Source organism: Telopea speciosissima, chromosome 9 (genome assembly GCF_018873765.1).
Source record: "Telopea speciosissima isolate NSW1024214 ecotype Mountain lineage chromosome 9, Tspe_v1, whole genome shotgun sequence".
NCBI classification, from domain to species: Eukaryota; Viridiplantae; Streptophyta; class Magnoliopsida; order Proteales; family Proteaceae; genus Telopea; species Telopea speciosissima.
Window position 1 is genome coordinate 8,343,428 of NC_057924.1, and position 16,032 is coordinate 8,359,459.

At 36.2% G+C, this 16,032-nt stretch overlaps 1 protein-coding gene and 1 non-coding gene across 4 annotated transcripts in view; one reads left to right on the forward strand and one right to left on the reverse strand.

The window, feature by feature from the left end:
* Positions 1-249: 249 nt before the first annotated feature.
* On the reverse strand, positions 250-354 carry LOC122641173. The gene has a single exon (XR_006329823.1). It is a non-coding gene; the product is annotated as a small nucleolar RNA snoR100 (small nucleolar RNA).
* A 6,203-nt stretch (positions 355-6,557) lies between these two features.
* Positions 6,558-16,032, forward strand: part of LOC122640121 (formin-like protein 3) — a 28,583-nt gene continuing 19,108 nt past the window's right edge. For all 3 annotated transcript variants that reach the window (XR_006329630.1, XM_043833256.1, XM_043833257.1), the window contains exon 1: positions 6,558-7,423. Coding sequence is in view for 2 of the 3 variants with exons in the window: in XM_043833256.1 (XP_043689191.1) it covers positions 7,271-7,423 (153 nt within the window). In the remaining variant the exon portion in view is untranslated. The remainder of the gene's footprint in view (positions 7,424-16,032) is intronic.

Consider the following 16,032-nt stretch of genomic DNA (forward strand, 5'->3'; position numbering starts at 1 on the left):
ACACACAAAAACCCTAAAAACTCTATTTTTCTGGATAGAAGATTTGATTCTAAGGGCCTTGACTGAAGTCAGTCAGTTTTATAGACCCAAATCAATGATCAAAAAACCCTAAAATCAATTCTCATATCCAAACTCCATTGTTTCTTGGATGTAAGGAGTGGCGATAGCCAATTTTAGTAAATGAAGAAAACGAAATCATGAGCAAGTCTCTGTGAAGAAGAGAAAAAGGGAAAATTAAAAAAACGCTAAGAATGTAGGTCGGATCCAGGCCCACAAAGGATTCAATGCGAGCAGACACAAGGACCTTGTTTGTTCAATCTCTGTGCACACTACCATGCTTAAAAACACTCTTTTCCCAGCTCCAATAGAGTAGCTTCCTCGGCTATTCTAAAAAACTTCCGCACGATTCCCAGATTTCCTCTCCGATTCCCAGATTTCCAGTGGCGTTGGAGGGAGGGGAGCTCGAATTGGGGATTCAAGCAGCGGAGCAATCGAGGAGCAAAAAAAAAACCCTTATGATTTTGAAAAATTGGGGAAGATGAGTTGCAGGTTTTTTTTTTGCCTTTGTAAGGAAAATTTTGTCCATTCACCTTTTTTTGTTTTTTTGTTCTTCTTAGAAAGGCAATTTCGTCAATTCATGTCTAATTTTAACAGTGTTAGTCATGAACTGACGAAATGGACCTATCTATTACCGTTTGCAAACCTCAGGGTGGTACGTAGAATTTTCCAAACCTGGGGGGTGAAAATATCCTTTCGCCAAACCTCAGGGGTAGTATGTATAAATTTCCCTAATTAAAAAAGGGGAAGGTATTCATACACGGGAGATTCTCCCATCAAATCCATCAAATAGGGGGCCTAAGGGTTTTTATGACATTTTTGATGGGCATAAATGTCAATCTGACTGCATTTAATGCAGGTCGTGTACATACACGACCGTGCATGAAAACTTTTGCCATTAAAAATAAAAAATTAGAGATTACATCTTAAGTTGAAGGTCTTATGAAGAAGATGACTGAATTTGGGGTTTTTAGTTAAAAGGGTAAAATCGTAAATCAACATTGGTCAATGATAGTTTAGATATTTAAATTTATTTAACTGGCTGACATCATCACTTAACAACATAAAACTACCGGTAAGAGATTAATTTGTCATATTAAGGTCTAATATAGGAGGTGATTTGGGTGTTTTCAAAAATCAAGGGGTCATTTGAGTTTCATTTGAAAACCAAGGGGTGACATATAATTTAATATATAATATTTCATTAATAATGGAACGCCTTTCCTTTAGCAATATATTATTGTCGCTAAAAGTAAGACTTTATGTAATCTTTAATAATAGACAGGGAAAAGATCTATGTCCAGGAGTGTGGCCTACGCCAGCACTCTCATGAGTCTAAGGGTGCCAATTCAGAACCGAAGCCATATACCAAAATCGAAACCACCCGTGTAAAATCGTATCAAACCGTATCGTTGCAAAAATGGTACGATACGGTATGATCAAATGGTATTGACTATGGTATGGTATGGTATCGGTATTAGGTACAATACCATCGGTATGTATTGAAACCGTACCGTTATATCGAAATGGTATCGAAACCGTACCGTTTTGGGGGATATATTTGTAAAATTTAAAAAAAAAAACACCTAAACTCTAAATGGCTAAAACCTAAAAACCCTAATTCCTTTCGGCTTTCGCAATTCGCATAAAGTGTTTGGACTTTCAGTTGCGTCTGTGAATCGAACCTGCTGGGGGTGGTGATGCTGGTGGGTTTGCACTCGCTATCGATGTTGGTGGTAGAGAACTAGAACCCGATGATGGCGAAGGGTGTGGTGAAGGAGGGGAACCAGCTGGTGGGGTAGATGTCGGAGGCGGGGAAGATGAAGGGCTACCCGGTGGAGGGATTGCTTTTGAATTTGTTGGTGGTGGAGAATTCTATCCCAGGGTGGGTGGTGGTGACCCTTGAGGCGGAGCAGGAGAAGCTGTAGGAGGAGATTGACCACTATGCGGGGGTGAGTTTTGATTGGGAGGAGAAGGAGGAGGAGACGGAGGTGTGGAACCCAGCGATTGTGTCGAGTTGGACATTCTCTTTGGCTTCTGATTTTCCTCTTTTTTTAAGTTTCCTCCTCCCTTCTAACATCTCCCTAAATCTTCCCTCTCTTGTTTGTTCTTAATCTCCAAATGGGTATACAAAACGAACCAAGGAATCCTAGGAAACAATAATGTTGCTAATTTCTCCGGTAGAAGATTGTCAACAATAAGTGAAGGAATACCTCTTAGTCTAAAATCTGAAATTCTGACACCTAAAATAAAAATAAAGAGTCAGAACCTGGTTCGAGTAGAAAGAGCTACATTGCCACAATCTGGTTTTTATTCCGTTTTTTGTACCGAATCGGCGAATCCATACCCTTTTTCATACCGTTTTTATATTGTATCGAAATCATATCAAAACGGTACGATATCGGTATTGAAAATGGTATTTTTAAACAATATGGTACAATATTGGTATTGGGTATCTATTTTTGGTACCGAACTGTATTATCGAAACCATACCGATTGACAAGCCTACATGAGTCCATCTCTCTCCTTCCTCATATGAAAAGACACCTCTACCCCTTGTTTTAAGGAGGAGAGAGATAAACACATGGGAGTGCTGGCGTAAGCCACACTCCCGTATAGAAAACTGCTTTCTTGATAGATAATAATACTTTACCAAAAAAATAATAGATAATAATATTTAGTGACAGTAATTACCGCTAATATGTGTATGAATTTAGTTGCAGTTATATATTATCGCTGCTAAATGTGACAATGGGTCCGTTTGAAAACCAGCATTAGTAAGTAGTTACAACTTACAAGACAATTCAAGACAGAATCCCGCCATCGGTTAAATAAGCAATATTTTTTTATAAATTCAGTGGCAGTAATTACTACCACTCGTAATCAAATTTCTTATAGTGAAATATGAGAAAAGTTTTCCCACACCACTAGAGTTAGAAACTCGCTTCCATGATAACCCACTCTCTCTCATTGGTGTACCCTTCCCACTCCGATGTCGTGAGAAATCCTTTCTCATTAAAAAATTGTAGGATGGTCCAATCAATATTTACGCCATGAAGCTCGTCGCTGCATAATTTCTTGGGGCCACTCGCCTGAGATTCACTAGGGCTCAGAAGCTCTCGATTTGTGCATGGGGCAAGGATCATGTATGAACCCAGGGGGAAATTTAGTCGGCCTAAAGTCGGATACCCCTCCTGTCTCAAAAAAAAAAAAAAAAAAAAAAACTATATATATTTACACCATGAACCATTTCCCTTCCCAATACCCAACCAAATTATAGAATCCTCAGTTATAACCAGCTTAACCGACCTAAAATACAATATGAATATTCAAATTCCATTCAAAATTTGAGGTCAATTGATTTGATTGAAGGATACAGTTCTAGTAAGAAGTTTTTGGCTTTTGAAACTTCTAAAGAAATGATTACAGAGTATTTATTATTTAATTGCTTCATTAAAGTAGTATTAATACAGACGGTTTCTGTTACAAATAATAATATCACATAAATTTTTACCATAAAAGCAAAATCCCCTGTTTTCTAATTAGTTTCTAAGAGCATGGTGGACCTGATTGTTATACAAGTCAAACTAGTCAACCTAGAACTGAACCAATGCTGGTCAAAACCATAGTATATTTCTTCTATAAGATACGTAAAAAGTACACCTCTTTTACAAAGACTCGTATTAAACACATATAATACATTTAAAAAAAAAAAAAAGAAGGTAAATTACACATCATCCCTTGATTTTTAAACGAAACTCAAATTACCCCTTGATTTTTGAAAAATACTCAAATCACCCTTATTTTAGACCCCCAATATGACAAATTAGTCCTTATTGTTAGTTTTATGTTGTTAAGTGATGATGTGAGCCAGTTAAATAAATTTAAATCCCTAAACTACCCTTGACATCCAAACATAGATTTTGAAGGGTAGTATTGTAAATTCAATTCTAATGTTTTAGTACAATGATAAAATAGTCATTTCATACCAATAACTAACAGCAGACTAACACCATTACTGTAGAGGGGGACGAATGAGTATTTTCAAAAACTAGAGGGTGACGTGTAATTTACCCTTAAAAAAATGCACAACTCGTTCTTCTGGCAATCTTGGTCTTGGCACATTGGACACTATAATGTTTAAAATAACACAGGGCTCCATCGGTCCACAGTCTTGGCCCATTGGGCACTGTAATGCTAACAATGAGAATACAGTCCACCGAATCTGGTAGATTTTTGCTCCTAGTTGGCTTATCAAACTTTGGCTCAACCTAATTAAGGTAGTCTTTAAGACACATCTTCAGACGATTACTCCCATTAATTTGCAACTCATTTTACGTTTAGCAACAATAGTTCCACATTCTCTGGCAACAAAACTTCTCTATTTAATGAAGTGGAATGAGTTGATATAGAACTTGAGGTTGGTTCAATGTTTGGTTCTGAAGGTATTGACACTCTAGTTTGATGCATATTTATTTATTCTTTTTGTACCAACAATTGATGCATTTTCCTTTTATGGATTATATTTGCTTGGATTATTTATTATTTTTATGTTTAATAGGATGATGGCTATGTTATTGATACATTGATGTTTTTTTATGAACATCTCGTGGAATGAATGATGGAATTAAGTGTTTTGCTATTTGTATTGTGTTTAATTTAGTTGGGAGACTTCCTTTTGAGAAGTTTGTATTTTAAATGCTATTATTATGTTCATTGAATGATGTACATGTCTATTGCATATTGATACACTGTCCGTATTTTTGCTCTCAAATTTTAAATAAGAATCATATAAGACATGTATCGTATTATCATCGTGTGCACTTTTTTATGGTGAAACTTTAAACGTATTATCAAAGTCCATAGTTGTTTACTACCATACATATCCTTACTGTTTTATTGTCTTGCCTAAACTTACTAACAATGGTTAGAACTGATTGATTTGATGAAATAATGAGATTCAATCAAGTGAGATTCCATTGTTTCGATTGTTTTTTTTCTGGTGCCACATGATAGACTATTTGGTCCAGAAATTTGGAGACAGGTGACCCACATCATGCTATGATCACTTGGTAAGTTTTAAGTTTGTTGTGCAAAGTAAATTGTAGGAATCCTTTGACAACACTTCAATTAAAGGATCGAGGATCCAGAGATCTCAATCGATTCATTTCATTCAAATCAAAATTGGAATACACAAAGATTGATGAAGAGAAAAGAGATTCAAACATTCATGGAGGTGCGAGAGTGAGAGGGAGAGGGAAAATAGATTTGAATACTTTTGAGGAGCGGGAGAAATTTGCATTCTGGTCCCCTTTGCTGTCTCCTTTCCTCCTATTTATAACATTCTCCCTCGTTTCCGTTCTCATAGCGTGTTTCCAAGAATGCCCCTCCTGGGACCTTGATTCCCTACTCGCGGACTCACCTAATCTGCGTTATAGTAGATCTCTTGCCCCTTTCCTTTGTTTATCATTCCTTTCTAGATTCCTTCTTTCCACGTGTCCTCACAAGATTGAACAATGAGAAATTGTTCATATCCAAGCTGAACAAGAAACATTCAAAATAAGCACGTGGTTAATAGAGAGGATCTCAAATTCATCCATGGTTGGAATGACGAGATCATATATTCATGTGACTCAAACCGTAAGACCATGACAAGGTTGGCTGTATGATCCAACCCATAATTAGTTAAAATGCCTTTTTTTTTTTTTTGCCATTTTTCGAATTGATCACAAAGAAACAACAAAAACACGAGCACACACAAAATGAACATATTTTTAACTGTTTCAGTCAAACATTTAAACATTCTAAACAACAAAGTTTGTTTTTTTGTCATTTCCATGTTATCTAATTATGACCAGAAACCAAAAATACTTCAAATAAATCTAAGATCCAAACAGGAATACAAGAACAAGGCCTTGGATGGTTTTGAAAGGAAAGTGCAAGAAAGGAACAGTAAAACAAGAACAGAGCCGTAAAAAAGGACTGATGAGCTCCTAAGAATCCATTGTAAATCCAACTAAAAGAAAAGTGGATATAAAATAAACTAAAATTATCTGTAATGCAGGCATCTGGCAGTACATTATAATGCGATCTTGAAAGCTCGACACATGGAAGAAGCTTCATCCAATGGTGCGAACTCAATGCAAGACAATTTTTTTTTTATTATTTTCTTTCTTCACGAACTCGACACTATTGAATATCACATCTTCCACGTATCAAGCTCTCAGATTGCATTGGAGTGCCGATGTACCCACTCTAAAGGTAATGTACTAATATGGTATAAATCACCAAAATCTAAAATACCAGCTCAAAAATCTATTCTTCAAATAAAAGGGTTCTGGAATCTGATTTGCCAACTGTTTATATTTATCAATAGGGTTCTCCCAAAATGCTCTCCACACGTCTGTCCTTTCCGCGTTATTCTTACCGTCGAAAAACAGATAAAAAGTCTAAAATTATTTTTATTATTTTTTTGGGGGGTAAGCAGAGCATAAAACTATTGAATGAACAAAAGAACCCCCCAAAACCACAAAAACCAGAGAAAAAAATTCATAGAAAAGTCTTTATTCTTCTTCGGCGGCTTCCCTACAGCGAGAAAAATCTCACCTTTCAGACGATTTACTGGTCAACACGCTTTCAGACGCGTAGATTCAATTTCATCTTGGTTGATCTGCTAAGGTAACGGGTAGTTTTCAGGCGGAAACGGTCTGGACAGTTGTTTTGAGATTTTCGTCTTGGTTTTCTGGAAAAGAAGAAGCGTTCTTGATTCCGCGGATCTGATTTCAGCTGGTTTGAACTGGGTTTTTGATTGAGTTTGCCTTTGAGTTTTTTGATCTTTTGAAGGGTCAGAAAACTTGGCCATTTTGGTTTGATAGAGCATCCAATCCATCTTTGTATCTCTAGTTAGTTTTCATCTGCAAATATCGAGGGAAAGACACAAAGAATTTGAGAAGATAATCATATTGAAAATCCTCGGCTTGCTTTGGTGGGATAAAAGGAAAATTCTGGTTGAATTGATGTTTCATGGTCATTTGTTGATTAGTTTCTGAGCCTCGCCTTTTGAGATTTCTTTCGTACTTTCTCCATTTTATTTATTTCACTTTTCGTTAGAAATTGAGGGACGTATACATCAAGTTCTGTTCTTTGCTCGTCAATTTATCCATCGATGAGATGAAAAGAATAATATGCGTCTGGGGCGCCGATTTGGGAACAGATGGGTGTGACACGAGTCGGTTGTGTTATGATACATATAATTCTTCTTTTCACTTTGGCTTCGGGAAGTTCGGAAGAGAACAAGAGAACAAGGAATTTCATTTTTGGCGATGGAGTTGTTGGTCCAGCTTCTCGAGAGAGAGACGAAGAAGTGGTAGGCGCTACCCCTCCTCTCTTTTTCTCTTTTGCCTTTTTTCCTTTGGTTGCTTGCTGCATCTTTTCTCATTCAAATGTGTCTGATATTGTTCGTTGTTGGCCTCAACATGAATTCTAAATGGGTTCATGATCTAACAGAAGCACAATTGATTTGTTCTTAATTGTACTATATGGTTCATACCAAAAAAAATAAAAATTGTACTATTTGGTGAAAGCTATTGTATGTGAAGATTATGTAACGGTGGAAGATGTATGACATAAAATAGTGCACAGAAGAGTCTCACCAAAATAATAATAATAATAATAATAATAATAATAAGTCTAGGCCCTTGCTTGTAGGGCCTGATACAACCATAGCTTCTATGGTAGTTTGGATGAGAACAATTTTACACTCAGAATTTTTAGTCACTAATCTTTCTTAAATTCTTTAGGCATTGCGGAGATTTTTCAATTGAACTTGGGCGATTTCATGCCTGAACTGATTTTTTTTGTATGAGATGGGTTTTTGTTAAAGCAGCATCTTGAGTGATTGGTTTTAGAGAACACATTTCAGAGTAGAAGTGTACTAATACAGTTTTGACTCAACAACAACAATTTAGCCTTATCCCAACTAAATGGGGTCGTCTACATGGATTATTACCCTCTAATCAGCTATGTTCGAGGTCATACTTGATACAAGGCCTAAGCTATGCATGTCTTTCCTCACTACTTCTCCTAGAGTTATTTTAGGTCTGCCCATGGTTCTTTTAGCTCCTTCAATCTAAATCAAATCACTCCTCCATACAGGAGCATCCAAAGGTTTCCATTGAACATGACCATGCCACCTCAATCGACTTTCTCATTGCTTATCATGTATCAGAGCTACTCCCATTTCAGCTCTAATATGATCATTCCTTACTTTATCCTTACTAGTTTTGCAAGACACCCATCTCAACATCCTCATCTCAGCTACACTGAGTACATCTATATGATGCTTCTTAAGTGTCCAAAATTCTGCATCATACATCATGGCTGGTTGTATAAATGTCCTATTAAAATTTTCCTTAAGTTTTAAAGGAATACGTCGCTCACACAACACTCTTGACGCACCTCTTCACTTCATCCATCCTATTTTAATTCTTTGTGAAACATCATCCTCTATATAACCTTCTTTATTTATGATTGATCTCACATAATTAAAATAATCGTTTTGCGGAATCTCCCTCTCACCAATTTTTACCACCTCATTATTTGTCCTAGTTTAACTAAAGTTACACACCATATATTTCGTCTTAAACCTTTTGATTCCAAGGTTGATCTCCACAACTCCAACTTGGCGTTATCCATGCTTTGGTTTCATCCACCAAAACAATATCATCAACAAAAAACATATACCAAGGAACTTCATCTTGAATGTCTGTGGTTGAATCATCCATGGTAAACGCAAACAAATAAGAGCTTAAAGCTGATCCTTGATGTAAACCAATCGAAATTGGGAACTCATTACCTTGATCTCCCATAGTTCTTAAAGAAACCAATCGAAATTGGGAATTGACTACCATGATCTCCCATAGTTCTTACACTAGTCAGCAGTCACCACACCATTATTCATATCTTTAATTTTGTCCAAATATTTACTTGAAATACTTCTCTTATCTAGTATTTGTCAAATTAACCCTTTAGGGACTTTGTCATAAGCTTTTAGACCATATGGAGATCCTTCTTGCAATCTCTAATCTTTCTATGAGTTTCCTAAGTAAGTAAACTGATTTTGTCGTGGATCTTCCTAGCATAAAACCAAATTGGTTTTCTGTGATGGTAGTTTCTTGTCTCAGGCAAGTTTCAATAACTCTCTCCCATAATTTCACAGTATGACTCATGATGTAGATTTAAGCATGATGCAATTCAAGGGATTTACTGTTCACGTGAACATTACCCATGGTTTCTATTCACATGACACTGTTCAAGTGAACAGTGTGATGTGGGGCCCATTCTGGCCATTAGAAGGAGATATTTCTGGAGATAGATACAGCTTTGCGTGGCTTGATTTCTTGGGAGATATTCTGTGGGCCCAAGACTAGATTGCGTGGAGGAAGGATGCTGCCGAGATCTTTTCCAGATTCTTACCAAGTTTCCATTTTTGTTTCAGTATCCATATCCATGTAGCTGTTAGTTAGTTATTAGCAAGTAGGAGTTTCCATTTAGTAGTTATAAGTCAGATTTTATTCTTGTCCTTAGTTTGTATTTTGGTCTAGATTTAGTTGCTATTTGTTTCTAAGTTTGATTTAGGCAAGTATTAGTTAGGTGGAGATTTGCCTCCACTTTTATCTCCTTTTATTGTACAAGAAATTCCTGATGCGGATCCGGGGTTCAAAACCTGTTATGGATTGCCTGTGGGCCCCTTCCGAATAATAGAACTCAATCAAAACTTACCTTTGGAGTTTTAGATCATGAATGAGATCTCCTACTGCAAGAAATCTGGTTTTTCCGCCACTGGCTTCCCTTCTGAGTTGCTGGTTCATCAAGAGGTAGGAGACGATCTGTCTCGCTCACCCCTTTTATCGAGTAAGGTCGCCCAGAGGAATCGATGTAGTCCCCTACAGTTTATGATGGAGAGATGAAGAATATGGGAGGAATCAGCGCTTCTCTTTCAGAACCGGATCATGCTAGGACTGCTCAGAACAGAAGAAGAAGAAAGATCGCACAGAGAAGGGGGGTGCGAATCTCACACGATTCAGCCCACAGGCTCTCAAACACAATCTATTCAATTCATCTTTCAGTCTGCTCTTTCGTTGGTTACAAAGCTAGTATTTACAGAAAAAAAAAAAAAAAAAAAAACTCCTAATTGTTATCTAAAACTGAAATAAAATCCTAATGCAACTCTATCACTAATTAACCTATTAAAATTAAAATAGAAGATTACAAGATAAATCCCAACTAATAAAAACCCTAATAAATAAATAAATAAATTGAATATCCTACTGAACCCAAAATTCAATTGGACCCGGTTCTTGATCTGGGTTCTCAAACGAGTTCACCCATGGAAGCGCTCCTGCATCAATTCCTTAGCTTGCACAGGGATTCTTTCCCTTTCTATTACTTTTTATTTTTGTAATTTCAGCAAGCCTATTTAATTGTATGAGCTTTAGAGCTCTCCCCATGGATTAATGAATGAAAAGACTTTTGCTTTGAGAAAGAGATCCTTGAGAGATGCAGTAAGGTGAGAGGCCTTGGGTGAGATGCCCTAGTCTGAGAGAGACTATCTTCTTCATCCATCTGTGGAAGCTACTGTTTTTATGCTCAGATTTCCAACCGACCTTGAGTGTTGAGGAAGAAAAGAAATCATTAAGTCGACTTCACATAGGTATTGTCCATCTGGAGATGCAATCAATCTCTTGGTTTCCATTTTTGACAAAGAAATGGACCAGGGCCTAATTATCATATATTCGGGGGTCTCCAACATGTTGGAGGAGGCCGAAAGATTTTAAGATTATTTAATATAGCAGTTCATGGAGTTTTTGCTGAGGTTCCAATCAACGCCTCATGGCTGCAGTTCAATGGTGGTTTGGTGTACATCAGATGGCTGGGTTTGTCTATGCCACATACTTTCTAATTTCTGAGGTTACCTTTTAATTTCGTAACTTGCCCATATTCGGTAACTACCCATCACATTAAGCTGAGATTTGGAGGGTTTGTTCATACCTATTAGGCCTTCCTTCGATAGGAATCTTGGCCCCCATCTAACCGTTGTGAAGGCTGTTCTGAATATTGTTTGTTTTCTAGTTATTTGGGCCTTGTTAATACCCTGCAATAGGCCTCCTTTAGTGTCTGTTGACTCTTACTTTTGGCTGGGTTTATTATTAACCCTTGTTAGAGTTGTCTTACCTTATTATTCACCTACTGTTGCTTGCTGTTACGTGTACTGTTGCTTAGACTGATCTCATTGTCTGGTTTGGTTGTAATTAAGATCCTTTTCAGGGTTAAGTCACTTGTGACTCGGCTTGACATTAACTCATTAGTTTTATGCCTCTATAGTTATTGCCGCTCTAAATATCACCTTTTTTTTTTAATAAATTGGAACCACAATGCTTCTCCTGCATTCATCCGACATTTTCCTTGTGCTCATAATCTTATTAAACAGCTTGGTTAGCCAAGACAAACCACAGATTTTTAAAGCTCTTCCACACTTCTATTGGAACCCCATTTGGACCTGCTGCCTTGCCTACTTTCATCCTCTTTAGAACGTCCTATACTTCAGGCACCTTGACTTTTCGTATATAACTACAACATGTGGTGTCTTGATGGATGATATAGTCTTCCGGGAGTATTACTTGAAATGTTTTCATTTGGTAGACTGTATAAATAATCTTTCTGTCTCTCCTTAATGTCCTCATCCCTTATTAAGACTTTACCATCTTCACTTTTAATACCTCTTACGTGTTCGAGATCTCTACTCTTCCTTTCATTAGCTAATCTTATAGATAGCTTTTTCCCCTTCCTTTGTGCTCAAATTGTTGTAAAGATCTTCATATTTTTTTGTCCTTGCTTTTTTCACAATTATTTTAGCTTCATTTCTAGCCAATTTATACCTTTTTAGATCCTTTACATCCTTAGTCCTTTGCCATGTCTTAAAACTAGCTTTCTTAGTCTTAATGACTGCTTGAACCTCATCATCCCACTACCAAGTCTCCCAAGAGGAATGACGTTTTCCTTTCGATTTGCCTAGGACTTCTTTACTCTTTAGCAACCTTCTTAATACAAGTAGTCATCTCGTTCCACATCATATTAGTGTCTTCATCAAAGTGCCACTTTCCTTGTTTGACCACTTTGTCAATAAATGGTTTCAAGGTACCTCTTTTGAAGCTCCAATTTTATCCTAGGGAAAATAAACTCACTTTTTTACGATTCGGCCAGTGAAACACATATCCATGACCACTAATTTATGTTGTGTGGTTCGGCTCTCTCTTGATATAACCTTACAATCCCTACATAACAACCTATTGGACCTTCTAGTTAGAAAGAAATCTATGTGACTACTATGATGTCCATCTTTGAATGTAACTAAATGATCCTCTTTCTTTTCGAAGTATGTGTTTACAATGGTTAAATCATAAGCCACAACAAAATCTAAAACTGAAATCCCCTCCTCATTCTTCTCTCCAAAATCATATCCTCTATGTACACCTTCATAGCCTCTACGATCTCTCCCAACATGTCCATTCAGATTACCTCTATAATAACCTTTTCTCCTTGATGAAAACCTTGCACTAATCAATCCACGTGTTCCCAAAATTGTAACTTTCTACTTTGATCCAATCCTACTTGGGGTGCGTAAGTGCTAATTATATTGATAATCTTTTTCTCCATCACAACCTTGATGGATATAATTCTATCACCAAATCTTTTAACATCCACCACATCATTCTTTAAATAATTAATTCTTTATCCACTACTATGCCCACTCTACTTCTATTACTTTTACCCCTTGTATACCTGAGTTCAAAGTCATCCAACTCTTTAGCTTTTTTACTGTTCCATCTAGTCTTTTAAATACAATATATGTTAATCCTTCTTCTCCTTATAACATCTAAAAAATTCTAAACTCTTACCCATTAAAGATCCAATGTTCCAAGATGCTAATCTAATCCTATGTTTTTGGACTAGCTTCTTTACCCACATTTGTCTGTGATGTGAGAACCCTTGCCTACTTTTCACCGCATCCGGGCTTTGATTCAGCGCGTCGCTTACAGGCATGGTTGTCAAGGCAACAAGGCCACTCAAAGCGGTGGAGGGGTGCCTAAGTGCTTAGGCAACAAGGTACCCGCCTAGGCATTGTCTAGGCAACCAAGGCGTCCAAGTGTTATTGTTTATTTCCCCTCTTTTGTGACATTATTTAGTAAAGGCCGTACCCAGTGCACCAGGCTTGGAGAGGGTCAAATGTATGCAACCTTACCCCTGTTTCCAAAGAGGCTGTTTCCAGGACTCGAACCCGTGACTAAGCATTCAACAAGTGAGCACTTGCCCAACGTGCCAAGCTCGACCTTTTGTGACATTATTTAGTATGCTACAACATATACCTTATCATAAAAAAGCAACATTAAGCCAAATTAAAATCTACATAGAACTAGAAGACAACATAACTGAAGAAGCAAGCTATTAAAAGTTTGAAACAATCAAAACGTTCATTTGGTTTATACTGTTCTTGGAAATGATCATCTTCCTGGTAATCTGGTATACCTAGTCTCACATTTGGTTTATACTGTTCTTGGAAAATATGAATATATGATCTTATCTATAAGTAATTAAACTGTTCTCGATTTAGAGAAATGTTCTTGTTCTCTAATAATTTTGACTGGTCAAATGATTTTATTTTCACGTAACACTTTTTGTATTAGGTAGAGCACAAAACCAGCTTTCCAACAAATCCAAGATTGTTTAGATCTGATTTATACTAAAGGAGTTATGTTTCGGTCAAACCTTATTTGGTGTGCCCGAATGTTGTTTAAAATTGCCTTGAATGAAAATAAATATTTAGACATCAAAACACATTATTTTACCACTCTTTTGGTTCTAGTGATGTTTGGTATAAATAAGATTTATAGAATTTTTAGATTTGAGAAAAAACCTCAACATTTGAAAGTTGAAAATTTCACCTACAGCTGAAAATTCAGTTTTTTGTTCTTGAATGGGGGGGGGGGGATTGACGTTTTATCCTTTTGGAATTTGATTTTTTAATTATTTTTATTGGATTCAAATAGGGGGTATGTGCTTATTTATTAGTAATATCTTAAGTAAAGCTTAACATTTACTTTAATGATATTTGGCATAAATAAGTGTCAAAACCTGGTTCGATACTAATAAAACCAGTGCAAGGTGCCTTTGCATTAAGGCGATAGTTGCCTAGACCCCAACAAAACCGCCTGGACACCAACAACTATCCTTACAGGGAATGCCAAGGTTAAAAGAATGTTTTTGCTGAACTTTAATCTTTTCATTTTCGGGCATAATATATTGTAAACACAATTGTATGTTTGATTTGACAAAAAATTAATTTGGAAAGTCTAGTGTTTGATTCATGCTGGGAATCCTAAAAAAAAATAGACTAACATGTATGATTTAATCCTAGGTACTCATAGTCATCCATCTAATAAATGGATGGATGGACATTCCCTTAACTAAATCCTGTTTGACAGCCTTCTTTGTAACGTTTAAAAAAAAAAAAATTCCTCTAATGCCTGATTGAGGTTTCACATAGAAAATGTTTCCTTCCCTTTCTAACTAAATTGTTAAGAAAATGCTATGTTACTTGGACTAAAGGCATCACTCATTCAACTTCCCTTGCTCTTATCTTTCCTTCATTCTTCCAGTTTACATTGTCTGTAATGTTCATGCTGTGTCAAATGAAGAGCTGTGTGATATTTGGTTAGGCTCCATTTCTTCTTTCCCACACTGATATAAAAGGCCAACAATGAGTGCAAACTGTAAAACTACCCCAAATTTGTGCAATTGTGCAAGGAGGATATAAAAAGAGTAAGAGACAACAGCAATATTCCTGGACTTGAATATAAGATATGGTGATATTGTAGTTAGGATCAGTCCCAGATGATACTAATCTGGATTGGATTCCTGAACAAATGATTAGTCAATCCAAGGATAAAAAGCTTGATATGCACAGAGCAAGGTTCTAAAACTCGGTTTCGACACTAGTTTTGACCAGCCCGAAACCGAGATATGGTCGAAACTGGTTGAAACCAGGGATTTTTTCTCAGCCAACTCGAATTGGTGGTTTCAAGGCCCAGAAATGCTTTTTTTGCTTTGGTTTTTTCTATACAATCTAGTTTTGACATTCTAAATACAATGCATGAACTATTTTCACAACAACAAAAAAAAAAAAAAAACCCCTCAAAATGGTAATTGTGGTTATTGACCCAAGTTTACTAGTGTACACACAATATACTAAATCATAGTTTTCAAGGGCAATGCTTATTTATGCCAAATATCATTTAAGTACATAAGCAAATACCCCCCTATTTGAATCCAATAAAAGTAGTTAAAAAATCAAATTCCAAAAGGATAAAAAGTTAGCCCCCCCAGTTCAAGAAAAAAACTGGATTTTCGGCAGTAGGTGCAATTTTTAACTTTTAAATGCTGGGGTTTTTCTCAAATCTAAAAATCCATAATTCTTAATATGGTAATACATTGCTAAAAACCAAAAATGCGGTAAAATATTAATTTATTTTGATATTTAAAAAAGAATTTTCATTTAGAGCGATTAAATAGCATTTGTGTATACCAAATAAGGTTTGACCGAAACATGACTCCTTCAATATAAATCAGATTTAAGCAATCTTGTATTTGTTTGAAAGCTTAGATTTGAGAAAAAACCCCAGCATTTAAAAGTTGAAAATTGCACCTACCTTTGAAATCTAGTTTTTGTTCTTGAACTGGAGGACTAACTTTTTATCTGTTTGGAATTTGATTTTTTAACTATTTTTATTGTATTCAAATAGGGGGTATTTGCTTATTTATGAATAATATCTTAAGTAAATAAAATTACTTAAATGATAGTTGGCATAAATATGTGTCTGTCCTGGTTTCAAGCTAGGTTTTCTCAAGTTTCGATGGGGA